This window comes from Indicator indicator, chromosome 1 (assembly GCF_027791375.1).
Source record: "Indicator indicator isolate 239-I01 chromosome 1, UM_Iind_1.1, whole genome shotgun sequence".
In the NCBI taxonomy this organism is placed as follows: Eukaryota; Metazoa; Chordata; class Aves; order Piciformes; family Indicatoridae; genus Indicator; species Indicator indicator.
The window spans coordinates 28,064,150-28,090,958 of record NC_072010.1 but is presented as its reverse complement, the minus strand read 5'-3'; the positions used below and the strand labels follow the sequence as shown (position 1 = coordinate 28,090,958).

At 39.6% G+C, this 26,809-nt stretch overlaps 2 protein-coding genes across 3 annotated transcripts; one reads left to right on the top strand and one right to left on the bottom strand.

Moving 5' to 3' along the window:
• Nucleotides 1-1,072: 1,072 nt before the first annotated feature.
• On the bottom strand, nucleotides 1,073-7,698 carry NHLRC3 (NHL repeat containing 3). The gene is made up of 7 exons (XM_054386543.1): nucleotides 7,636-7,698; nucleotides 6,320-6,472; nucleotides 5,338-5,485; nucleotides 4,670-4,870; nucleotides 3,465-3,556; nucleotides 1,795-1,907; nucleotides 1,073-1,304 (listed from the first exon to the last, which is right to left on the bottom strand). Exons 1-7 carry the CDS (start codon nucleotides 7,681-7,683, stop codon nucleotides 1,076-1,078), a joined length of 984 nt encoding a protein of 327 aa, XP_054242518.1. The 5' UTR covers nucleotides 7,684-7,698; the 3' UTR covers nucleotides 1,073-1,075.
• A 987-nt stretch (nucleotides 7,699-8,685) lies between these two features.
• PROSER1 (proline and serine rich 1) lies at nucleotides 8,686-26,308 on the top strand. 2 transcript variants are annotated; one of them, XM_054380669.1, is made up of 13 exons: nucleotides 8,686-8,730; nucleotides 12,906-12,971; nucleotides 13,702-13,770; nucleotides 14,095-14,189; nucleotides 16,026-16,119; nucleotides 16,632-16,742; nucleotides 17,625-17,708; nucleotides 18,642-18,720; nucleotides 19,925-20,020; nucleotides 20,149-20,193; nucleotides 22,157-23,918; nucleotides 24,560-24,707; nucleotides 25,988-26,308. In XM_054380669.1, exons 1-13 carry the CDS (start codon nucleotides 8,686-8,688, stop codon nucleotides 26,108-26,110), a joined length of 2,817 nt encoding a protein of 938 aa, XP_054236644.1. In that variant the 3' UTR covers nucleotides 26,111-26,308. The 2 variants fall into 2 exon arrangements, with proteins under 2 accessions (XP_054236644.1, XP_054236652.1); XM_054380677.1 differs by lacking the exon at nucleotides 12,906-12,971.
• The last annotated feature ends 501 nt before the right edge of the window (nucleotides 26,309-26,809 follow it).

Sequence of the window (26,809 nt, the reverse complement as noted above, 5' to 3'; positions counted from 1 at the left end):
CCAATATCAGCACTGACATCAGTATCCAGCAGCATCTTAATTCAACATAATGCATTCCTATATTCAGTGTTAGGCACTATCAGCACAACTGATCTAAAAAAAAACCTAAAAATCAAAAACAAGTGAAGAAACATTAAAAGGAGGTGCTTGCCTTTCCTGAAATATTTCAGGCAGCAACACACACAGGCTAAGCAGAAGAGCCCCAAGACGACCCCCTGTATTTAGGAACAGCAGCTGTGTTTGTAAAGTTTTATATAATAAAATTAAGCTGCCTTTCAAAGTCATTTTCTGATTGCCAGCCACAAAAGGAAAACCGACCATAGCATTACTAAAATGAGTAACAGCTTGTCTTGGTTTCAGCTGGAACAGAGTTAATTTTCTTCCTAGTAGACAGTACAGTGCTGGTTTGGACTTGGTGTGAGAACAAAGTTGATAACACACTGATATTTTAGTTGTTGCTACGTAGTGTTTATGCTATATCAAGGACTGTTCAGCTTCTCATGCCCTGTCAGCCAGTTGGCTGAGGTGGGGGTCACAAAAAGTTGGGTCACAACACAGACAGGACAGCTGACCCAAACTGGACAAAGGGATATTCCTTATCATACAATGTCAAGCTCAGTACACAAACTGGAGGGAAAGCTGTCCTGGGCCACTGATGGGTAACTAGCTGGGCATTACTTGCTTTTTATATTCTAATCATTTTTTAATTATTATTCTCTTTATTATTATTTTATTCCTTTTCTGACCTATTGTCTTTATCACAACCCATGAGCCTTAGTATTTTTATTTCATGATTCTTTTTGCCATCCTGCTAGGAGTGTGGAGAGAGACTGAACAAGTGGCTGTCTGGTGAAGGTTTAGTTGCTGGATGGGGTTAAAGTGACACAGCTCAAGATAAAATACTTCCCCAGCACTGCAGCACAGCCAGGACAGATTCTTAATTCTACAGTTCCGGAAGTACAATATTCTGTACTTGCCCAACAAAAGAGATACAGATACTACAGAAAACTCAATGAAATGTGCTCACAGGTCTTGTATATCACACAGCTTGTGCCATGGCAGTTGTGGGAAACCATCAGCTCAAGGGCATGTACTTTTGTACTTGCTGTGCTCCAATCTCTGCAACATAGATTGCTCCACTCTTCATGTCGACATCCACAAGGTGTGGTTTGGTTTCATCTGCCAGCTGGATTGTGTTGACCATAACACAGTCCCTAATAGAGCCAACTGGTGGTGCTGCCAAGATTGCTAACCGGTTGATATTCAGCTGAGCTACAATCAGGTATTTGTAATCAGCAGTAAATCTGTGAAAGAGAAATACATTTTGAATTGTGAACTCCCTATGAATACAACCATGTACTTTTAAGCATACAAAACCTCCTTAACAGTCAAGTTTTGGAAGGTTACCACAGACTAAATGAATGAAACACTAAGAATTAAATCACAAGCCTTGGTCTACCTGTTGGCAGCTCCTTGAGACAGATTATGCTACAGAAAAGTCATTCACGACAATCTCTCTTCCTACAAAAGCTGCAACAGTAAGGTTGACAACACACAACAACCTTAAAATAAGTTTCTAATCCTCTACTCAAATCCATAGGACTCGTTAAAAAGCCAGGAATTCCCTGTCAAGATACAGCTGCACAAAGCTTTGCATGTGATTAGGGCCCAGCGTGCTTTTAGTTATACTGGATAGCTCCTTGTCATCAGGCATTAAATAGCAACATTTTAATTCACCAGTAAATATACACTTGATTTACATAATTGCATGCTTCTAGAGTTGTTCAACAATACCTGACAGAATAGGGTCCATCTTCTGAAAAACAGCTGCTCCAAGACCCAAGCCATTCCCCTGTGACTTTATCAAAAACTTGGATTCTTTTGTTGTCTCTGTCTGCAACCCATACCTGTTAAGAACAAAAATTGTGGCTGTTCACAAATAGAACAAATCCAATGTATTAGTTTCTTACATGAGCAAAGTATCCTGTAGTAAAAATGGAAGCATACCCTAGAAGAATGTGTCTCCCCACTCAAAACTACGTTAAGTAAATATGAGTTTCAGGTATAAAATAAAACTAGCACATAGTTAAGATATACAGATTATTTTATACTACTTTAACAGTGAAATCGGTGCCTTCTCTTCATTTTTGTGGCTATGATAAGGACATATTTAGTAGGTATTTTCCCCCCTTCCAGTGAGGATGTATTCCTACCTATTTAATTCTAAAGATACTGCTCTGTCAACAGCTAACGATTTCTTTTTCAGCAGTAGTCTCATTTCATGATCCAGGCCCATAATGACTGGATCTGCAAACACTCTTGGTATGTGTGATGCTACTATAAATACTGAACAACTTTAAGAGCTTTTCAGCGTGTTTTTGTGTAATCAGTTTGGTGGAGCTTGTCTTTGTCCCACCTATTCCTAACTGGGTTTCCAAACAATGCAAGCTAGCAATACCACTGGTTCCAGTGAAGGCATTTCTTATACTACAATTATGGAAGTGTTAGGTGTTGACAACCCATCAGTCTCACCAACAAGCTTCATTAGTTTTCTGGGATATCACCCAAAAGGGAACAATAAACAGGTTGGCTTGAGATCTTTCATCAGTGTTTTTAAATAAAACACTACTACAGCATTCTCTTAGACTTCTGAGGAATTAACAATTTTAACCTAGGCTGACGATTGACACTACACTGGCAATAAAACCATAGCCCATTGCAGTTGCTGTCTTTGAATGTATATACTGTGTCTACCCTTCAACACAAATTGAACATCTCCCTCCACCTCTCTCTCCCACCTTGCCAGTTTTAGCAGAAAAGTGATTATCGTATATGCTTCTTATTTGGGTTCACACAGCATCAGCAGCATCAACTAGTGACTTAGGATGTTTTATTTTCCCTGACACAGATTAAGGAATGACTGCACAATTCCTCTACAAGAGTAGCAGAGCAAAAGCCAGACTACAATTAACACCTGGTAGAAGCAGATTCATGAATGTTTGAAACCACATGCAGAAAAGGACTGATGTCCACAACCTAGCCAAAGCCTTACTATCATCTTAAGCTTATCTGGAATTTCTAAATACGAAATTAAAGTCCCCTGAAGAAACCTAGGTGCTCGGGTAGATATTTATCACAGAGCATAATTCTCCTGTACTCATAGGATGATAGCTTGTTTGGAGCTGCAGGAGGAACAGTCTGTTGTTAGCATGGACATTGACAATGTAGCTGCCCAGAACCCTTGTGCTAACCTTGGAGCTAGCTACTTCAGTAGGATCTGCAGTATAAGACTTCAGCTCTTGACCATGTAACATTGACAATATAACATTGAAAACTGTAATCCCAATAAAATGGCCCACACGACAACAGTTCAATTAAAAAAAGAAAAATTATTTGTTTTGTTCAAATACTGTAAACAAATCCAGTGGAAGATGAAAAAAAAAATTCTCCCTTTAATTCTTTACCCGTCCAAAAGGATCCAGTGTTACGCTGTGAGGAATCTTGAACTGTCCAATGCCAGTCCCATTTGTTCCAGTCAGCCATATCTCTTGATAATCTAAACAGTGAGCACCATGAAAAAAAAAAAAAAGTTAAAAAAAAAAAAAATCAAAGTAAGGAAATGACAAGCTGTAAGTAATTTCCTGGCAAAGTTACTTCATTTTTTAAAAGGTGACATTTCTAAACACAGAATTTTTAAACACAATACTCCAAATACATAAACTCAAGAAATATTGGAACTACTACAGTGACTACTGGTTTGTTATTTGTGGTTTCAGGATTATGGTTACAGAAATGTAGCCACTACTACACAACAGCCACAATAAAAGGCTGTGTTTGAAAACAAAAGAAGAAAAATAGTTGGCTGATTAGAATATTCAATTGCTTACCAAACTGATTTTTTACATTTATAACTTGGCAGTTTTAAGTCAGTTTTAACTAGGAAACTACATGTTTTGTGATAGTACAAAGGAGAAACTGTAGCTCCTCCAGTTTTTCCCAACTGTAGGCATGTGTAAACTCCTCACTTACAGCCCTAACCAACAATGACCATCTAACTTGGGAATATGAGCAAACTAATTATAATCACCAAATAATTTAAGTATAAAAGATCTTCAGAACACTATTTGGTCCAATCCTCTTCTCAAATCAGGACTAGCCTTGTTAAGAAATCCAACTCTGAAGTTAGATCAGGTTGCTCATAACTCATAAAATTTTGAGCATCTTCAAGAGTGCAGATTGCACATCTCTGAGCAAACTATTCATTGTCTGATCATCCTCCCTGTGAATCTGTTCCTCCAAAAGCTGAACAGTGATACACTCCTTTACACTTTTTGCTTGGTGTTCTTCATTCCTCACTGTTCATCTCCAAGAAATAAGTGTCTGTATCTTCTCTATACCCTCCCCACTGACTTGAAGACAGCAATAAGAATCCCACTTAGCATTCTCTCTTGAAGACTGCACAAACTCATTCTCTAAGCTTCTTATCATAAACAGTGAGGAGAGTTCTTCTGAAGTGACAGGCAATAAACCAGGATCTGATTCAACAAAGTCTTCAAATGCATGTTCAATGACAGCTCTACCTAATTCTTGCTTCTAAGTACTCTCAAACCATGCTATTTAAAACTCAGTTTTCAATGGTCATCTACTGCAGAAGTTTGTTTTCCCATACCATTGGATAGTTTGAGCAATCTGTTATTCATTCCTCCGTCCCCATCCACGACATACATATCTCCACTCTCCTCCACAAAGACCTCTGCTGGTTGATCAAATTGTAGGGGAATCAAACTGGAACCAGCATTACCTGGTGTGCCCAAGACCTGCAGCAGTTTACCTGAAGGGCTGTACTGTTTCACAGTGTGCCCATATTTTCCTGGATTAAAAAAAAAAAAAAAAAAGGTGCAAAAAATCTTAATAAAACAAAGAAGGAAGTACAATTGCCTACAAAAGTGACAAAAATAAATCTCTTAAAACTCACAACTCTTTAATCTTAATTAAAGGAAGACAAAATCCTATAGTGAGAACATGGCTGTGGCCATAGGCTACAACAATATGCTTCCATTTTATTAGGGTCACCAAACCTAGGACAGACAGCAAGTCTAGCCAGAAGATTTTTTTTTTCTTCTGATACTTCTCCTGGGGGCAGAGGGCAGTGTTTACTATGTTCAGAAGCTATAAGCAAACACACAACACAACCATGAACCTTCAGAGCATTTTGTGCAGCACCTGAGAAGTTTGTTCATGGCAGAACTGACTTAAATGAATGAGTTTTAAAAGTAGTATCTGCACTACTAGCATTTTCTTCCCCATCTAATACTTTCCTATCAGCACCATACATACCTGTTCCAACATCTGTGATCCATAGTGAACTATCTGTTGCAGTGTTCAATACAAAGATACCATGAGGCATTTCAACAGTATTATTCCAGGAATAAAGAAAATAGCCTTCCTCTGAGAATACAAGTACCTTTGGCACATTGTCTCCCCTCTGAAAAGGCAAAAACGTCTATTAAGAAATAATATTAAGGAAATAATTATATTTATGAAAATTCCTCTTTGCAAGGTTTAAATGATCATAAGAATCTCCTGAGACTGTCTGCTAGATCTCATTTTTTTCAGCTAGAAATGGAAAGGGTCTAAGTTCATGCAAATGCAAAACTTTCCACTCATTCTAGAGTTTCAACTTCAAACACACAAGTAGAATTTTCAGAGCAGCCAAGCTCCTGAAATTATCATGGTCTTAATTTTGAATCATCATTTTAACGTTCTTGTTGAAAAATATGCCAAGTGTAACACAGGCACGAAAAACTGTAACTGTACTTGTTAGCTGCATGACACTCAAGTACTCATACCATGCTTTATAATTAAATCCCACCAATTTCCATGGAGAGAATGTATTGTCTGTGATCTAGAGATACAGATGCATGAAACTGAGTAAAGCAAATACATGAACTCCAGTTACTGGAACTGGCTGAAAGAGCTGTGTGGTTTTGATTTCACAAGACAAAGGCTGAAAGAATGGAAAATTCGATTGTCCCAGAATCACATTTTACCTTACAGTTAAGAAAAGCTACTGTAACTCAGTTAAGTTGTATCATGCATTCATACTACAGGAATTTAATGCTTTAAAAAACACAAACATGGTGCCAGAGCTGCTTTAAAGAACTTAAATCAAGAAAACATCTATACTTCTATTTTAACTAATTTTGATACACTCACTATTCACATGTATGTATACAGACACATATACACATATGTGTAAGCTAAAACAGGCAAAACTACACTAGAACTGCAAGGAAAGAAATACTGTTTTCTCACTCACTTGTCCCACATAGACCAAACCATGAAGAGAGTCAACAGCAACACAAAACGTTTGGCCAGTGAAGTATTCTGGAATTTTAGGCCAGCCTATGTCCAGTTTGTACATCTGTTGCTGTCCCTTCCAAGATGGGGTGTAATTAAATGCTTGTGAAACCTGAAAATGTAAAATAATTAACAACTAGTAGTTAAATTTCATGATGATGGCATCAGAAGGACCAGCAGTGGAAAGTAACTGTGTATTGAGGCACTGTAAATTGTTTTATTGAATTTAAATTAATATAGATAAACAGAGATAGGCTTGTAGCTAGGCTTTTGGACTGCAAATGGGAAAATTTCAACAAACTGGAAATTAGCAAATGAAATTCTTTGGATTGGGGAACTCTAGAATTACAAGGCAGAAAATATACCCTGACATTTCTTACATCGGGGTGCTACTGATATCTGTAAGCACACTCCAAAATGAGGAAAATGGTAGAAATGGTTCCAAATGCAAAAGAATCAATAACTAATTCAAGATGGTATGAAAATAGGAAAAACAGAATAAAGGAAAAACACGGGTCAAGGCAGAAGACTAGATCTTGGAAATGGGGAAGTGTAAGATACCAGGAATGGCGTAACTCGTGCCAGTGTATACATTTTAAAGGATAATGGAGGGGGAAAAAACCCAAAAACAACAAAAAACCACAACAGACTTCCACCTTTTTGATCTATTTTCCAGCAGAATGGAAGCTAAGCACAACTGCACTGCTGCAACCAAAGCACTGAAACAAGATCAGACTAGAGCTAAGAACTTGCAAGTGTTGAATCCTGACAGAGGAGGGCTATTTAGCGTTTCTGCCAATTGCCTCGCCGTAAGTAGGGGTAAGCAGGGGAACAGCTTAAGAGATGCAAAGTTATTAACTTAGCGATCATTACGTTTTCCCCTCGTGTAAGCAGAGCACAACATTGCTTAGAACCCGGCACAGGCATTTCCTCAGAAGGGCAGTAAAGCCACACAAACATGCCTCCGCCTAGACTGACACGAACTAGCAGAGGTGCGGGAAGGCACCAGGACCAAACGCGTCCTGGGTCCCTGTCTGCACTCCCACGCTCCGACAGGTCCCCGCGCAGATCGAAGGGGACCGCGGCCCCGTCTCCACCGCCGCCAAGCGCGTCCCTCCCGGCTGTCCGTCGTCCCTGTCCCCCGGCATCTGCCTTCGGGCGCAAAGCCGTAAAAAGAGTACCCGCACAAAACTCTCAGCACTCCTCACCCTCTCTCTCCCGCCCACCCACTTTTCCTCAGGCCGCGAAGATGGGCACGCCCTGGCCGCCGCCCACCTGCGCGCCCCAAAGCAGGGCGAGGAGAACGAGCAAGACAACTGCCATCCCTAACCACCGCCTGGCAGCCGCTTCCGTCTCACGGGCAGGGGTGGGTGGGCCGAGAAGCCATGGCACCCACGTGACTGAACCCTCCTCCCGCCACCGGGGGGCAGGAATAAAGGGTTCTCGCTTCCTTGCGCAGTTTCTGCGGGCCCTGGGCTGCCCTAAGCCGTGCCGGCTCCAACCCGAGTGCCAGCACCGCAGAGACAGGCCAGGAAATGGCACAGCGACGGCCTTCAGTGGCTCTCAGAGTTTCGGCGCAAAGGCTTGGCGTTGGGAGAAGGGCAAGCCGGCTTCGAGTTTCTGCCGCTTCTGTGCAGGCACTGTTTGTTGCCGAACAGCATGGAGAGGGGCCTTGGCCCCTTCTCTCTGATGTCATAGGAGTGCGACGGTGGAGAGGCAGGACGGGTGGAGTGGGGTGCTCTGTTAGTGGCTCCGGGTTCCGCGCTGCACCCTCCCTTCCTGGGGTGTCTCGGTCGGTTGCTCTGTTTTGCCTGGGGGCCGCTGGGAAGCGCCTCGGCCTCTGAGCGCCGGGGTCGAAGTGTGGCGGCGCAGCGGGCGATGGAGCGTGGGGGCGCCCCGCAGGCGGGCGCGGGCCGGCCGGGCCTCGGCGCCGCGTGCTGAGGGGATCGGTGCTGTGCGGGGTCGTTGCGCTGCTCTCCGAGGGGCCGCGGCCTAGCTGCCCCAGGCCCTTCCTCTGCCGGCGAGAGCGGCCTCGGAAAGGGTAGCGAGCGGGCGCGGGTCACCTCTGAGGCGGCGAGCAGTGCCCGGCGTATTCGCCTTTGTCTCTTGTTTTGTGTCAGCATTGCAAAGACGTCAGCACGAAGTTCCCAGGGGCTGGGAAGATTTCAGGCTGACCTTCCTGAGCTGCTTTTGGGGTTTTGTGTGTGTGGTGGCTTTTTTTTTTTGTTTGTTTCTGATAGGTCGTTGCCAGGAAATTGTATTTTTTTTATTTTACATTTTTCTCCCCTTCATGTTTAAGTATCTGCATTGAATGAACTAGTAAAGATGGATAAGAAATCTTTTGAAACCGTGCTGGATGAAATAAGAAAGGTAACTTCTCGTTTTATATGCTGGTTTAACCATTTGGTGGTAGGATATTACTGTGGATGAACACAATAATCAGGAGCTTGTGTGTTTTAATAATCACTTCAGGATTCAATAAAAACTAATTTTGATCCCGTTGTGAAGAACTGTAATCCTGTGTTGCTGGTGTAACTTTTCTTTTCCTGCTATGTCAGTGTAAAGTTGCTGTAGCGTACTTGATCTATTTTTATTTTCTCAGAAGACTGGGACTGAATGTTCAGGCTGCTGTTACTGAGCACACTTGAATGTTTATCACAGCACCTTTACTGTCAAGGATGATGAAGAAAAGCTAAAAGTGACAAGTATCTCTTGTCTGGGGAGAGAGACTGGATTTGTTTGACTTGAGTGCAGATGGGGACTTAAAATTTTGAGGTATCCACTGTTTTAAGGTTGGTTTAGGAGATACAACACACGAGTATGACATGAGGAGGGTTGGTGTTAAAGCTCTGCTCAGCTGTCCTTGTTCAGAGCCACAGCTTACAAGCATGCATGCCTTCCTCCAGGATGTGAAATCCTGGGTTTTCATGCATGCTCTAATTTATGCATGAGCATCTACTGTTAAAAACTGAGTAAAATACTTTCTAGTTACAGGAAGCAGAGATGTGCAAACTTAAACTGTTGCCTGGCAGGTCTCTCTTTTTTTTTTGTTTTTTTTTCTCTGCACAGGCCCATTTTTAACAGGAAAGATAGAGGTTAGTGGTTGAAACAGTCCCCCACATGCTGGAAGTGGAAAAAAAGAGGGAGAAGAAATTAGAACCTCTGAGAATAGTGGTTTCTGTCTTACCTGGAATGATGTATTTTGCTGTAGTTAAGTGATTTAAGTGTCACAGTCGATCAGTTATGTGTTCTGCTAATACTGTCATGGAGTGAAAGTGTTTTGGGTAAGGTTATTTTATGGCATAAAAGGAATCCATAGCATTTTTGTAATGGGTGTTTTTTTGTTATAATGGGTTGTCTAGGAGAGGTGATTTTTTTATTATTATTATTATTTGAGCTTATGTGCTACAGATTATAATTTCGTGTCAATTTCTCTTCATCATGAGTGCAGTTGTAGTTCTATTGTTTTAGAAGTATTGAGGTATAAGCCGTTGTGCATGAAAGCCCCAGGGATGAGTCTTTATCACAACTGCACTTATTAGCATTTTCACATAAGGTCATGGTCACAAATTCTTGGTTATAAAACAGGTATCTTCTGTGCTCTGTAACCAGCTGCCCCCTCCCCCCCCCAAAAGTGACAGTCTAAGATACTTCAGGGGGTAGACTTCCAACCTAAAAATTTTTATGGAAAGTCTGGGGGAAAAACATCAGGGAACAGTTTGCATGTGAATATGTTCCCTCAGAATCGATAGTGGGAGGGAGTAATGTTTCAGATATTACTGCTGCAGTGCGGCCCTTCAGAGTATGCTCTCTGATTGTTAAAGACTTCAAACAAAGGGATTTTGACATGTGATTTTAGGCAATTGTTTCCTGTATGCTGTCTGCCTGTATTCCTGTAAACTTGACATTGTTGACCTAAGGGTCAGTGCTATGTAAATAATAGCTGTGCTGTTGTAATATTAATTTTCCAAATACTTATTTTGTAGCTTTGTTGCTAGGTCCTTGTTTAAACTTCATTCCTAATTCAGTGATACAACCTTCTTTGTTATGGGATTCATGAGACACTTCTGTTGGTGCATTTAATTTTCAGAGAATCACAGATTGCGTCAGGTTAGAAGGGACCCTCAAAGGTCATCTTGTCCAGCCTTCCTGCAGTAAGCAGGGACACCTCCAACTAGATCAGGCTGCCCAGGGACACATCAAATCTGATCTTGAATGTCTTCAGGGATGGGGTCTCGACCACATCCTTGGGCAACCTATTCCATTGTTTTACCACTCTCATTGTAAAGAACTTCTTCCTAATGTCTAATGTAAGTCTACTCTGCTCCAGTTTAAAACCCTTGCCCCTCATCCTGTTGCTACAAGCCCTTGTAAACAGTCCTTACCTAGCCTTCCTGTAGGTCCTCTCCAGATATTGAGATGAAGCTATAAGGTCTCCCCAGAGCTTTCTTTTCTCCAGGCTGAACTCTTTCCCAGCCCCAACTCTTTCAGCTTGTCTGCATAGGAGCAGTGCTCTGGCCTTCTGATCACCTTTGTTGCCCTCCTTTGGACCATCTCCAGCAGGGCCATGTCCCTCTTGTTTTGGGGGGTCCCATAGCTGGATACAGTACTCCAGGTAAGGTCTCACCAGAGCAGAGTGGCAGAATCACCTCTCTCAATCTGCCACCATGCTTCTTTTGATGTAACCCAGAATGTGTTTTGCCTTCTTGGCTGCATGTATTCATTGACTCATGTCCAGCGTCTTATCCACCACTACCACGAAGTCCTTTCCTGCAGGGCTGCTCTCATTTCATCATCCCTCAGCCTGTACTGATACCAAGGATTGCCCTGACCTAGGTGCAGGACCTTGCACTTTGCCTCATTAAACTTCATGCGATTCTCCTGAGCCCACTTCTCCAGCCTGTCCAGGTCCCTCTGGATGGCATCTCTTTCCTCAGTCTTGTGAACTGCACCACTCAGCTTGCACGTAGTTTTGCTGTCTCATTGCTGAAGATAATGAACAAGCACTGGTCTCTATATGGACCCTTGAAGGGACACCTCTTGCCATCCATCTTCATCCAGACATTGAGTTATTGACCACTAATCTTTGGATGCGATCATTCAACCAATTCCTTATCCACTGGACAGTCCACCCATCAAATTCATGTCTCTTCAGCTTAGAGAAGGATGCTGTGGGGAACTGTAAAAGTGTTTACAAAGGTAAAGATCAGTCCTACAATTAGGAGGAACCATTATTTTAATGTCTTAATGTGTAGGTTAGGTATATCTTTCCCCATATATATTCATAATTATTGACATAGAGTGTTTTTTGTTTGTTTTTGTTGTTTGTTTTGGGCTTTTCTGTGTTTTTGTAAACATGCATATAGGTGTTTTTTGTTCGTGTTCTTATTGTAACATCATTTAGTTGATTTGAGGAGGAAGACTGACATTTGCTTTGGTAAGTTGCTGTATGACATACAAGGCCTTTTTTTAACAAAATATATAAAGAGGAAAAAGAGAGTTAAAAAATACCATGAAGATGGAAGTTCTTTTTACCCTGTTACTGCAATGTTTCTGCTAGTCAGTGTCTTAATCAGTGTACAGAAAGGAAGGGGGTTGCTTCAAACAGTGTGCTAGCGAACTTGAGTGTGCCACAGTCAGGTTGCTGTGATAGAGAACTTCACATCTGTCTGTGTGGAGGGACAAGGACAAAAAAGAAGGAATAGAGGTAGGTTTTAGGGCAGTTGGGGGAAGAAGTTAGGGGTGTGGGTGAAAGCTGGAGGTAATTTGAGAGTAAGTGTGAGAGCTAGCAATAGATGGGGGGCTTAGAAACTGGGGAAGAAAGATGCTTCTGTTAGTTTAGTCAGGGATTCAGCTGTTACCTGTTGTCTTTACATTGTGTTGCTGTATCAGTGTGCTAGCTGTGAGGAGACAGAGAAAGCCCTGGATTAGATAGCCCACGTGTTTATCAACAGAACTCTCTTGCCACTTAGTCCAAAGTGATGGCCAAAGTGTGTTAAGCTACATTGCTTTCTTTGTTCTGTATGTTACATAATGAAGTTGGAACTATGGGAAGGTGATAATAAGACAACACCAACCTTTGGAGCAAGCTTGCTTGTATACATAATTGTCTGTAAAAAATTGTTATCCAGTTGTTTTATAAATTCATCGAAGATGCTTTGCTAGTTATTTACAGGGCACATACAAAGATTGTATGAATAATCAACTGCATTATCTTCTTTAATATAAGCATGAAGCAAACCTTTGAGGCAAAAAGAAGAGTGGTGATATTCTCTCAGTACAACTCTAAACAATGAAAAAATAGCAAAATGAAATAAGTAAAAAAATGAGTGCTTTTTTTAAACAGAAGATTTAACTTACATCTGCTTCTCATTTTTCTCTCAATTATCTAAGGAATATAGTGTTCCCTAGTAATACTGCAGTGTAATTGATGCAAATGTCACTTTGTAAGGTCAGATTTTTGTAGATTAATAGACTAGTCTAGCAGATGGTTGTTCTGTAATTTGAGGGATTAATTGTACATCTTTTTTTCCTGTATCTTCTAGGCTGTATTGACTGAGTACAAATTAAAAGCTATTGAATATGTTCATGGATACTTTTCTAGTGAACAGGTAAAAGTTGACACTGTTCTGGGTTTAATGGAAGCTATTGATTTTATGTATTCAGTAATATAGAATGCCAGCATCTCCAGTCCATACTTTATTAATAACTGGGGAGATTTAATTTGTTATGTTTATATCAGCTAAAACTGTTTAAAATAACTCCAAGTTGTTTTATTATCAAAATCATTATGTTTTCATTTGTGTGTGTGTAAAATCTGAGAAATTTATTGTAATGGAATTTAGGATTATGTTGCATATATTTTCTGAACTGGCATGTAGTAATAAGTATCCAGCTTATTCTGATGCTATGTGGATTTTTTTTCCAGTTTCCTTTTCTTCTCTTGCTTTGGTTTTGTAGGGTGTTGTAGTTTTTGTTTGGTTTTTTGCATGAATGGTAAATACTGTTTTGAGATACTGAATGTTTATAAACTTTTTGAATGATTTGTTGTGGTTTTTTTAATACTGTGGCAGTTGTGCATGTAAACAAATACATAGAGAGGAGTATGTATTTTAAATATTTGTATAGAAAAAAATCAATCTTATAACTATTTGTAGATGCCTGCTTAAAAATCAAAAGAACTTTAGATGCTGGTAGGTTCTGATGTAACCAAGCATCAGACAGTCATGTTTGTTTTAGCAATATATAACTATACTCCAAAAAATGAAATTTCATTACTGATACTGCTAGCATAGTTTTTTACTATCTATAAAAGATTAATTGAAAGCCTTTCTGTTGCAGGTTGTTGAGTTGCTGAGATACTTTTCCTGGGCTGAACCACAGCTCAAGGCAATCAAGGCTTTACAACATGTAAGTTCTTGTGACATAGTCTTTTAGAGTGAATTTACCCTCTTTATCTTATTTTAGTTTTGTGATGTCTCCTTTTGCAACTGATTGGTGGGTCTATCTTCCAAGTTTCCTTTTCATCTCTTCTTTTTTTAGTGGCATCAAAATACAAAACTGCTTACTTTTAACCACTTTTTTTCTGACTGAAGTATCTTTTCTTTCCTGTCTTCCACTCTGTACTATTGTTACAGATATGTAATATGAAGCTGTTACAGCGTAGCGTTCTAGATTTTAAGTAATTGTAGTGTCTTATTTTATATGCATTTTTTCTTTTTGCTTACTTACCAGAAAATAGTGGCAGTGCCGGCATCAAAAATGGTTAATATTCTCAACTGCTTCACGTTCAGTAGAGATAAACTTATTGCCCTTGAAATCTTAGCTTCGTAAGTATCTCTCGTGTTGTATTTCCTTAAGTTATATTGTTTTTACTAATGTTACAGTATATAAAATTCAAGGTAGTTCCAGAAGGAAGCATTGTGGGCAGTTAAAGGAAAACATATATCATTGATGAGGGTGTAAGAAGAAGAATTGGAAATAGACATTGTGAAAAATTCTGTAGTTCATCAGAGCCTTGATCATTCTTCTATGTGGACGTCTGCCTGCTTGAAGAACTGCCACTTTTGCCAGTGTTTCTAACAGTGATCTTCAAATCATTTAGAGAATGAAGAGGGCCTTAAGCTTATTTGTGCTCACTGGAATGGAAATGCTTGAGATCAGAGTATCCTGGGAATTGACTCTTTTGCATTTGAAAAGCTCTGTAGATACTACATATGTAAAAATGAGTTAATACATCTCTTAAATTGACACATTCAATTTGGAGATCTAATACCTTTAGTAGATTTGTAGATATTCTGAATTTATTTTTACACAGAAAGTTAGAGTTTTTACTGAACACAGATGCTTCAAAGGATGTCTTTCACATATGCTTCTATGGGAGCTCTCCTGCCTGGTTTAGAGGATTTATTATATGAAATTTTGTTCTGTTGTGGGTTTTTTTTGCATTAAGTATGTCTGCTTTGCATATGAATGTTTATTGCAGCTAGTTTGTACATGTTGAGGCATATAAATTACTTACATGAATATTCATAAAACAAGACTGAGGATATAGACATGATCTTGCTTTTGGAGTTGAGCTTTAAGGAAGCTCTGTGAATGCTCTCAGTCTTTTTCAGACCAAAACAAAACAGGCAGCTTAAAGGAAGTCCAGTGGCACATTAAACTAACATGTCTTGCTTCTTGAAATGACATTGTCACTTGGACTAACTCTTCAGTTGCTACACTTAAGCTGGTGTGGGAGGAAAGCTTGGTAACTTCTTTAGCTCTGTTGAGTTTCTGTAGTGTAAGAGCATAAGAAGGGAGTCATGATATAGAAGTCCCTGCCCAAATCTGTATACTACTTAATTTTCTAATCAAAATTAGAGAACAAAGCTAAAAATTATTCCCATTTTAGTATAATTCTTTAAGGTGTTTTTCATGTCAATTCATTCTATTCATTCCATTTCTTCTAATATCCTGCTTTGAGAACTCCTTTTTGGGACTATGTTGTATTTACAGTGGTTCAGATGGGGCAGGTAATGTTTGACAGCAGTATAGGTACTGTGGTCAGAGTTTTGAAAAAAGCAGGCAGAATCAGGCATTAGGCTCCTGGTACTTGCACTTTTTGTTTGGTGTGTCTAGTGTTAATTTGGGAGATGAACAAGGAGAGAGAAAGAATTCTTTATAGAACTGTATGAGACATTTCACTGATTCTGCAGAATATGGAAATATTGCCAGGAGTTTATTCTTTTTCATTCTAGAGTAAATACGGTGCAAACTTGTTTCTCTGCTAGTCCTTCAAGAAACAGTGGCAAAGTGAGCAGCTGCTGGTTTTCTTCCATACTGGGAATTGTGTTCTGTAGCAATTAAAGCTTTCTAATGAGCTGTGTTGACGCAAAAAGCGTTTTGTCAAGATAGTTAGTTTTGCAGTAAGTTTAGCCATTGTTGTCCACTGTTCTATATTGATACTTAATTCTAGTAATATGCTTTACTTACAGATATGAACTCCATATTTAAGCCCGGGGGTGTTGGTGTAAAATAATAGTAATATTACAATCTGAAATAATCATGTTTTTTAATGCACTGTTGGATACTGGCTCAATAAGCGTTGATCACTTTTCAGTCGTGCATTCTGATACACATTTGAAATGGCAGTAAGTGCCTGTCAATGTCTTTATTTATAGCAACATTGTTGATGCACAGAATTACCGCCTTATTGAAGATCTCTTCAGAATTAATATGTCAGAGAAGAAAAGATGCAGAAGAATTCTTGAACAGGTAGTCAAGATACTCTAGTATCCTTCATTCTGTCAAATACAGTATTGCTTCCATTGTTATGTTCATTGTGGGGTCGGGACTTACTGTGAGGACTGCTGGGAACTACTGGTGAAAGACAAGCCGAGAGAAGCACCTGCAAAAAGCTACAAGCTATGTAGTACATGTGCCAAAAAAGGGGAAGTTTCTGTCAAGCATTAGAATCCTATGGAAAAAGGAGCATAGAATGACAACCAATGTTGAAGGAAAGTGTCTGCATTTGTTTTAGGGAACATCGAGTGTTTAACCCCAAGTTCAGTGGAAGCAGAGCTGGTACAAGTAGAGTTACTCAAAACAAAGGAGACTTTGGTAGAACCTCACACTATTTGGACTATTTGAGAAGAAATTTTGAGACAAAGCTTTGACTTGTTCCATGCAGGTTGACTCTTGCAGTGTAAATATCATGAAATAGTATTTAGCTTCTTTAAAGCATTAAATTTGATAGCAACTAATGCCCTTTCTTGATTATTTTGCAGGCTTCAAAAACAGGTTGTAAGGCTCCTCATGCTATGATATCATCCTGTGGCATGATTCCTGGCAACCCTTATCCCAAGGGCAAACCAAGCCGCATAAACGGAATTTTTCCAGTAAGCGTGATTATATGCCTTCGCTTTTCACAGCATCCTTGATTTAGGATTTATTAGAGTTACATCTTAAACCAGAATTCACATACATGGAAAAAAGAGTGGAATCAAAATCAGTGGTGTTCTTCTGTATTTCCCCATTCCACATTTATAGGGAACCTGGGTTATTTTTGTTTGCCCGTTCTTTCTATGCTTCAAGTAAAGATTGCTGCATAAGTAAGATGGTGTTCATCTAAGGCAAACACTGTGAACTACAGCAGTATTTGTCAGAGTGAGAAGATACGTAAAAACATCTCAATGGTAGATTGATAAGATGACCTAATGGGCAATACAGTACTACTACTAATGTTAGTGTAGTTCTTGAACAACCTGTGTGCTCTTAATGGACTGTAAAATGTAACTGACCTTGTGCACAAGTCAAAATGCAGAATGGCAATTATGTCAGAAACGTGGACTGTTTAATGAATACTTGTCTCTTTACAGAAGTTCAGTGTTGTAAACCAAACTACTGGAATGCTTATACTTAGCATTTTGTAAACCTAAAATGCAGTTTCTTTTTCCCAACAAACATGGTTAAGTATCACTTTCAGAATATTAAAAAACTTGCATGTTGCTTAGTAAAAAAAAAATCAAATATGGGAGAAATTCTACAGCAAGATTTATGAACTTCTTCACTGAAAAGGTTATTAAACGTGGGAATAAAGTCCCTAAGGGAATGGTTGAATCGCCATCCGTGGAGATGTTCAAAAGATTCAGAGATGTACTGCTAAAGGACATAGTTTAGCGCCAGACTATTCATAGATGGTGGTTGGAGTCGATCTTAAAAAGTCCTTTCCTATCAAAATGATTCCGTGATTCTAAATTAATACTTTTCTCTTGTTTCAGGGAACCCCTATCAAAAAGGATACAGAAGAATGTACTAATGAAGGAAAAGGAATAGCAGCCCGTATACTTGGACCATCCAAACCAGTATGTCTAATAAATGAATAAATAAATGAAACATTAAGAAAAAAAATCCAACCAGCAGCCAATCCAGTGAGGCTTTGATATAAAATGCTGTTATGTTGCTAGAAGACTGTAGAGCAGCAATATAAGCAATGCTAAATGGTACATAACAAAGATAATATGACCTAGTATTTAAAAAAAAAAAAGCTCTAGTTTGTATCTGTGGGAAGCCAGATCCTCTAGAGGATACAATGTATGTGGCATAATTTAAATTAGAGTAGCAGAAGAGAAAACTAGAAATATTTTTAGTAGTCCATGGTAAGCTAGTGCAAGTTTTAGATAAAAATATGTACAAATTTTTGTTACAGCGTCTGAGAGTTGCTCACATAAACTTAAAAAATGCCTGCATCTTCCAAACTTCAATTACAGCAGTGCTTTAGAGGAGGAGGCTCTTGCTTCTTAACAACACAGCTAACCTGCATTTCAAAATGTTTAAGCATGTAAGACAAACTTTCAGTGAATCTGAGAGTACTTTCAGGTATTGTCCTAGTGTTTTATTTTCACTTTTATAAGATATTTCCCACTAGGATGTGTTATTTTAAAGGCACAGATGCCTTCATAAGTAATTTTTAGTTTTAAATGTGTTAATCTTTAAACTGAGAAGTCAGTCCAAGACTATACAGTGTGAAGACTACAAGGCAGGAAGGAATTCCCTTTCCCACCTATGCTGAATATTATATTGAAATCTAAAAGTATACCAGTAATGTTGCTTTCATTATTTTCAGAGAGAGTGAAATATTTTCAGTGACTATGGATATTGTAAAGAAAGTTCATATCAAATATTTTTCCAGTGAAGAGCAGCTGTCTATAGTAGTATCTGAATTTTAGTGTTTTGTCTGAGAAACGTTAGGTAATGCTTTCACTATTACTTCTTTCATTTCTTTTTTGTTTATGTAGGCTCCATCAACCTACAATCCACACAAACCAGTTCCATACCCCATCCCACCATGTCGGCCACATGCAACAATTGCACCAAGTAAGGCTTCTATGTGTAATATCTTGATGTTATTATTTCATCTAATTGATTTTTAGTAATTGTCAGTTTCTCTGACCAAGATCATATCTGAATTGGCTTATTGCTCCCTAAGCATGCTTTGGGTACTGCCTCTTCCTGTCATGACTGCAGAGCTGATAAAAAGAGCAATAACTGGCTTCTTTTTCCAGCATCCACATCATAAGGAAAATAGAGTCCTGTTTTGATGACAAAATATTTCACTTATGGCAGGCATTGTGCATGTTAGACAAGACTAGGGCTACATATTTGTGGTGATGTTTGACCAAGGTTTGGGCTTCAGCTTGGCATTCTGTTGACTTCTTGCTGTTGCACCAGATATAGAGAGATGGTCAGACACAGCTCTGAACCAGGTAGAGTATGTATGAACTTGCAGAGGGATGAACTCGCTCAAGTAAAGTAAATCTGATGATTTGTGCCATACAAATTGCTTGCTCCTCAGAAAGTTTCTCCACAGGAAACTTGAGAACCAGCTGAAATTCATATTAAACAAATCCTATAGCAAGTAAATCATGTCACAAAATTTGGCCAAGGACTGGATTGTAAGTGTTCATACATTATAGGATATGAAACAGCTTCTTTGGTTTCAGGGCCTTACTTAGGTTGCATCATGGTTTTTAAAAAAAAATCTTGTGACAGTCTAACTCATAACTGATGATGCATTTGTATATTAGAAATGCATACAATGAGTACAATAAGTTTTATATTAAAATACTTTGAATTTTTAACAGTGAAAAAAAATTGAAGAATGATAGTCTAAGCATTTGAGATGGGACATTGTTTTCTGAATTTTCTGCCTAGTGTTGGAGGATTGGTCGTGACCACTGATGTATGTTTGGCTCTTTTGTTTGTCAAAGCTTTAATGTTAAAGGAAGAGTTGCAACAGCCTGTAAGTTAGGAATAGAAAAAGATGAAATGAAGGTGCAGACACTGAATCACTACTCCCCTTTGAGTTTTTCAGGCAAAATAGAATTGAAAGCAATTGAAACCTGACTCCAGGCTTTTTCAGGGGACTGCCCTTCCTAAATTTTGTATCACAATGCAAGTCATTCCGGCAGACATTGGCAAAAGGATTGAAAATGTTATTTTAAAGGAAAAGGCACTTACTGTTTCATTTAGATACGGATTCTTCTGAAAACTGAGACGTGTGCTGCATTTGTTGTTTTAGGTGCTTACAACAATGCTGGCTTAGTTCCAGCGTCTAATGTCGTAGCTCCAGGCTTACCAGCTCCTCCACCATACACTGCTAATCAAGTGGTATCAGGTGAAGCATGCATCCCTTTAAAATTCCAATCATCTTTATTTTTTTTTTTTATTTCATTGTTGTGAGTGGATCATTCATTGCTGGAGTTTCACTTGCTTTTAAATAACTAATTGTTTTTGTCTGTTTAGAAAATGAGGATCTTTCCAGTCAGGCAAAACCTTCCCAAAATCAAGGTAAATTGCAAATCCACAGGGGAATTTTTGTTGTTTCTGTCTGACATTTTCTGAACCAATAATGAAAAAACTTACTTAGTGGGATTTTCATAAACCTCTAAGTATTTAACTACTGTTGGAGTAGGATCCCTTGAGAGTTGAGGAAAAATTCTTCTCAGGCACTTAGGACATTTAAACATTAAAATTCATCCTTTTGTGTTTGCTCATTAAAGTTTTATTCTTCAGCATGTAAGTATGTGAGAAATTATGTAAAAAAAACTAAATCAAATTATGCTTTGCAATGCAGTGCACTGAAACACTATCTTTCCAGTTGTTAAAAGTTTGGACATCTATTTGAGAACTCATTCACATTTTAATTTCATATATTAGTTACAATGGGAAGCTAGAAATAGAAGCAAGACAGATTGTTTATTTATAGTTTGTTTGAAATACATGTAGAATGTCTTGTCTTAGACTGTTATATCTGACTACATTTATCTTCACTTTTATCTTACCCTTTGATATCCAGTTCTTTTTGCAGAAGAGTTGTGCATGCTTGGCTTGGTGGTGTTTTTTGTGTCTTTATTTGTGTGGTACTTGGTACACTTTGTACAAGTCGTCATAGTAAATTACTTAAAGCCCATTACTTATGCAAAGGTGTTGATAATACTTTGTTTGACAAAGAAAAACTGAAGATCTACTGTCAGGCATAATAACAAATACCCAAAATGGATAAAATTACCATAAACTCTGAGTTCTATTTCAACTGTATTTCAGTAGTGATTATCTTGGCTGTCAGGATTAACAACTGTTCAACTTGGAAACAGGGTGAGGAAAGAAGAGAATCCATAGCTGAGCAATCTGGGTGTAGGCTTTTGGAAAAGAATATGTAAACCAAAATTGTTTGCAAACTTGCTGGTTTCAGAGGAATTTGTCGTATCAACTTGGGTTCAAGATTTTATTTTAAAGATTCTGGTTTGGGGTTTGTGTGTTTTTATGTAGAATTTGTGTATGAGAGGAATCTAAGGTGTTACAGTTGATGAGTTTAACTGGTTGGACCAGTGATTGGCTTGCAGTTAAAAAAATTAGTTAGGGTTCTTCAAGAGGAAAGACTAATTCACACATTCATATTCCACAAGAAACTAGATAGAGGCATATCAAGGCGCTTGACACGCCGGTATCGATAACTGCAGCTTCTTTACATTAACTTCCACATCCCTGTTTGCAGTATGCCTGCTTGTTCTCCTATAGCTTGACTGATGTCTCTTTGACTTTGTAGGGTTGATAGAAGCTGATATTCCTAGTGGCAGCTGCTCGCTTCAATTTTAGACACCTGACTAAAGACTTATATTTGTTGATAGTCAAGTGCCAATATTAGCCTAATACTGCAGTCTGAAACATAAGTGTACCTTCTTAGAATCAAAATCTGAAGGAAACACAGTGAAGAGAATGACCCAATTTTGAAGCAGAGAAAAATACCAGCATCTGAAATCAGCTTTCTTCAGTTGTTGACTAATCTCTGGAATCATGATTCATTGACTTAACTGGTTCTGAAGGAAATTCTGACCTTCAGTGACAGTGGATGTAGAGAGCCCAGGTGATCTGATGCTAATGCAATATTGGATCTGGTTTTGGTACTGCCAGATGTTAGGGACCGGATGGAGGGTGTTTACTAATATCCCTTAGACATTCTTTCAGAGTATATTTAAGTATCTAACTGTCTTGCATGAGATCATGAAGAGGTAGCAGACATCACTGTGTCTAAAGTGGAGTGGTAGCCTATGTGATGTACAACCTGTGTGTTGTGTTTGTATGTACTTTTTGTTTTGTTTTCATAGCCTTCAGTGTTGATAGTCTATATACAGACACTGTGTTAGCTATTGCCTGTGTATCATATGTTGAAATGCTATATAAAATGTCTTTGTGTTGATTTCAAACATTTATGACAGTTCAAAGTATTCTTACTGGTTTTATTTCTTTGCAGCTTTTTCTGCACAAGCGAATCAGCTCTTTACTCCTCATGGTTCTAATCCTTCAACACCTGCTGCTACTCCAGTCCCTACCCCATCACCTGTCAAGGCCATAAGCCATCCATTAGCACCTGCAACTCCAATCATCTCTGGGTTGAATATGTCTACCCCTGTCCTTCCTGTTTTCCCAGGACAGGTCTCCTCTTCCATCCATACATCTCAGCCATCCACCACAACCCCTACTGTCATCAAATCCCTTTCATTGCCTGGTGTTCCTGTCACATCTGTTCATAGTGCAACCTCTACCCCTGTCCCTGCAGTTTTTTCTGGACTGGCTTCTATACCCACTGCTACGCCAGCTCCACAAGGTTCTTCCACCCCATGTGCCACGCCTGTACCTAGTGAAGCTTTCGCATCTGCTACTGCACCGTTTACTGGCCTCCCATTTTCTGCAACCTCTTCAATTGCTTCTGCTAGTAATCCCACTCCATTGTCATCAGTTTTTCCTGGCCTACCTTTGTCCTTGCCACCCAATGCCCAAGGGATTTCTAGTCCTATTCCATCTACAATCGCTAATTCTTCTGCCACTACTGTTCCTGGTTCACTTAGCTTGCCTAATCCAATTTTGTCTGTCTTAAAGGGATTTCTGACATCCAATGACACTTCATTAATCAATTCATCTGCTTTACCTTCTGCTATGACAAGTGAGCTTGCTTCTTTATCTGCTCTTGCTAATCAAAGCTCTGACATTCCCACTTCCTCTGTCAACAAATGTTATACTCCATCAGCCACCACCACCCCACAACGTTCCTCCACACCTGCACAGGCCATTTTTCCAGGTCTTCCATCCCCATCTGTAGCCAATTCAAGTTCCACTCCTCCAACACTGCCTTCCCAGTCACCTTTAACCACTTCACCATCGATTATGCCAGTCAACTGTGGCTCATCAGCCTCCCTCTTGCATGGCACAAGTCCTGCTAATCCCGACCAACAGCTCTCATCAGCCCCAGGTGCCACAAGTATCCCAGTTCTGGTCAAAACCGAACCCATGAGTCCTACTCTCTCAGCCTTCAAAGGTCCTTCGCATTCGTCTGGCCCTTCTCATGGCAGTATAGGACTGTCAGTGCTCGGGCGTGCGTACACCTCAGCAGCATCAGTGCCAGTCAGTTTACCCAGTTCCCTGAATCCAGCACTATCAGGTCTCTCCTCCTTGAGTGCTTCTCTAAACAATTCCAGTTCTCTGGCTTCCATTTCCCTCACCCCTCATGGCTCCTCTGCTCCCATTGCGCCTGTGTTCAATGGTCTTCCTCCTTTTACATCTCTAACCAGTAACTTTGCTTTTACTGGTAATCCAGCACTTACACCACCCGTCACTCTCCCAGGCTCCTTGTTATCTAATCCGTCTACAACTGCTTCGGCTGTGTCTGCTCCTCATGTGAGTTCCACTGCCGCCGTACTCTCAGGACTCGCCGCCTCGGCAACAGTCTCTGCTCCACCCTTCTCGCTTAACTTGTCCAGTGCTGTCCCGTCCCTTTTTTCTGTTGCCCAGGGACCTCTGGGATCATCAAACCCATCCTTCCCTGGTTTTCCTGTCTCTAACACACCCTCTGTCACTCCTGCTCTCCCTTCTTTCCCTGGCCTCCAGGCATCTTCTGCAGTAGCAGCAGTTGCACCGTTACCAGCAGCTGCCACAGCCCCGTCTCCAGCTCCAGTCCTGCCAGGGTTTGCCTCGGCCTTTAGCTCAAACTTCAACTCTGCACTTGTTGCGCAGGCTGGGTATGTTTCTGTTTGTAAAGGAGATCAGACCCATTTCTTTTTCTCCTGATCAAATAACTGGTTTTACTTTAGGCATAGACATTATTTCACTCATAGTAATTGCAGTTAATTTTTGAAGTTAATTCACCAGTAAATTGCCACCTGTCTTCAAATAGAAACTGATAGTTACTAAATAGGCTGTCCTCGGTAGTCCCTGTTATGACAGTCTAATCCAGCGAGGTGCCAAGTGATGTTTTTCCCAGATGAGGACACTTGGCGTCCCCTAGGCTTTTACAAGAATGGATTCCGCATGGGCATCCATTGAGACATCCAGGTAATAGCAGGTAGTATCTTAGATGCTCCTGTGTTTTAAGGAAGTACTCAACATTAACTTTTGCCTGTGAAGATTAAGTGTGCAAATTGTAGGCACAGCGATTTCTGAGTTCCCTTCTTGGGTGAGCCCCTGACAGTCTTGGTTTGTGTGTACATGAATGATTTGTGCCCAGTGTCTACCCAGCTTCTGTTTGGAAATTCTGGCTTTTATGAGGTTTAGAAAAAAAGACGTTTAATGTATATAGACATAAGCTTAGAGAGAGAGAAATAGGATAAAGCATGATGCAGGCGTTCCTAATAACAGCCACATTTTTTTGACGTTCTTTCAGCCTGACATCTGGACTACAGGCACCAGGAAATGCGGTTTTTCCTGGTCTTTTATCTCTCCCTGGTATCCCTGGCTTTCCCCAAAGTGCTACACAGTCTTCTTTGCAGGAATTGCAGCACAGTGCAGCTGCGCAGTCAGCATTGCTACAGGTAATGTTCTTAAGTTTGTTAATACTGTTTTGCTTCCAGTAACTATTTGAGCATGTATTTGTGTGTTAACTTCTTGGGATTACTTTAAGTCAGTAAGTGATGAAAACCCCTAACCTGTTTGAAAACTTGTTACAAGGATGATGAAGCACAACTCATAGTAACTTTACACTCAAGGCCAGTGTGCAGTGCTTCTGGATCTTAGGAATTTGATTTAACTCTTTTTGAAAGAAAAAAAGCAGAAGACATGCAAATTAAATTTTTGTTTGTGCTAAATCTAATAAATTTACCACTTAGTTACAAAAATCTGTGCTCAATTGCAGTCTGACATTTTAATACTTGTACTTCTGTGGAAGACCACTTTGTTGTGAGTTATGTGCCTCTCTACACAGGCAATCAGATTGTCTTGAATTTGTTTGCTGTGGTTGTCTTGATAGTTCCCATAAATGCAGCTGTTACAATACAAACTTGCGGTGGTTGATGTAATGTGTAGTTTCATCTTTGTCCATGAAACAACTTGTTTCAGTCATCAGCCTGTGTAAGTTAACTGAAACTATCATCAGAGTTTGTATTCGTTTATTTTGATTTTTGTTAAAAACAGCCTCTGTACAGTTTAGGGATTCTGGTAGGGAATTTGTCCTCTACAAAATACTAAAAGAGACAGTTGAGTGTCTTCAATTAATGCTTTGTCTTCCATGACAGTTTAAATGGAGCATGTATCGAAGTAAGCACAATATCGTCAGATATTTTTTGCATATCAAGAGAAATAGATCAATAAAAAAGCATATTACTTAATCAAGGCCATGGTGCTTTTACAGGAATTTATTTATTCTGTAGAAATCCATGTATGCAGATTGCCTTAAGGAAACCACATTGTTCTTGTTTGCGAGTTCCAATCACTAAAATTAACTCTTAGCCACTTGAGCAATGAAGATGAAGTTCAAAGTCAGTCAAATACTGCAGCTCTTGATTAAGCTATGCCTTCCAAATCAGCTGTGGCTTACTCCACTGGGAAGCGAATGCCATTAACACCTCTTCATTTTTCCTCTTAATCTGACTGCTTTCCTCATCCTCTGGTATTTCAGAGCAATAATTGCATTATATCTTAACATCTGCATATAGGTGTGTTGCTCAGCTCAGTTCTTTGCATACTTCAGATTATACTTGGTTTGGTTTGGCTTGAATAGGACTGATATTTTGCCTGTAATTTTGCTTGATACAGATTTTTGTTTGTTGCTTTGGTTTTGTCAGTGCTGTTTCCTAACAACTTCTCTTCCTTAAAGGCACATTCTGCTTCTGCTCTGGAGAACTATACAGCTCAGCCTGAAGGTTTTGCTAACTATCCATCAACACCAGGAACACCATTTTCATTGCAGACAAGTCTGCCCCAGAGTGGATGGCAATAAATACCAGACATTTTTAAAGACTGCAATGGTTGCTTGACAAAGCCTGATCCTATTCACTTTGAAGGCTGTCTCCATGTTAGCGGGAACATGGTCTGAATTGGGGAAAGGGGGAAAACACAAAAGTAAAATGATTAAAGGAGGCTGTGTCAGATGTCAAAATCTAATTTATGATTGCATTTAATTGATTTAAAGTCTGGTCCTGTGAATTACTGAGCATGCTTGACTCTCTAGTTTGAGTTGAATGTTTGGTTTCTTACAGGATCAGGGACATTCAAAGAGATATTAATGTAAATAGAGGAGTTGCTGTCAAACCAAATGGGGAGAAGAACTACACTGAGAGTGTGTGAGCACCTGTCCTGTTATGTTTTGTATAGTCCATGTGGCTAGCATAGGATGAGATGAAGACCGAAACGAGATGCTTAAAGCTGTAGACAGTCTTTTGTCTAGACGCACACTTGTGTGTGCGTAGGTTGAAGTCAGTTTATGGTTCTTTGCATCTTTTCTTCGTATGTGTGAGAATCTCCACTTGACATCAGTAGTATGTTAAAGAGGAGAGTAGGTCAGAGGAGTGTGGGGGTTTTCTTATGCTTTAAAATACTGTTAAGGAAGGGCCTGCTGTTGAATTGACTACTCCTTTGTCTGAACCTGATCAGGAGAGCTAGAAGATAATGCTGTACTGTATTTGGGTAAAAGTGAAGT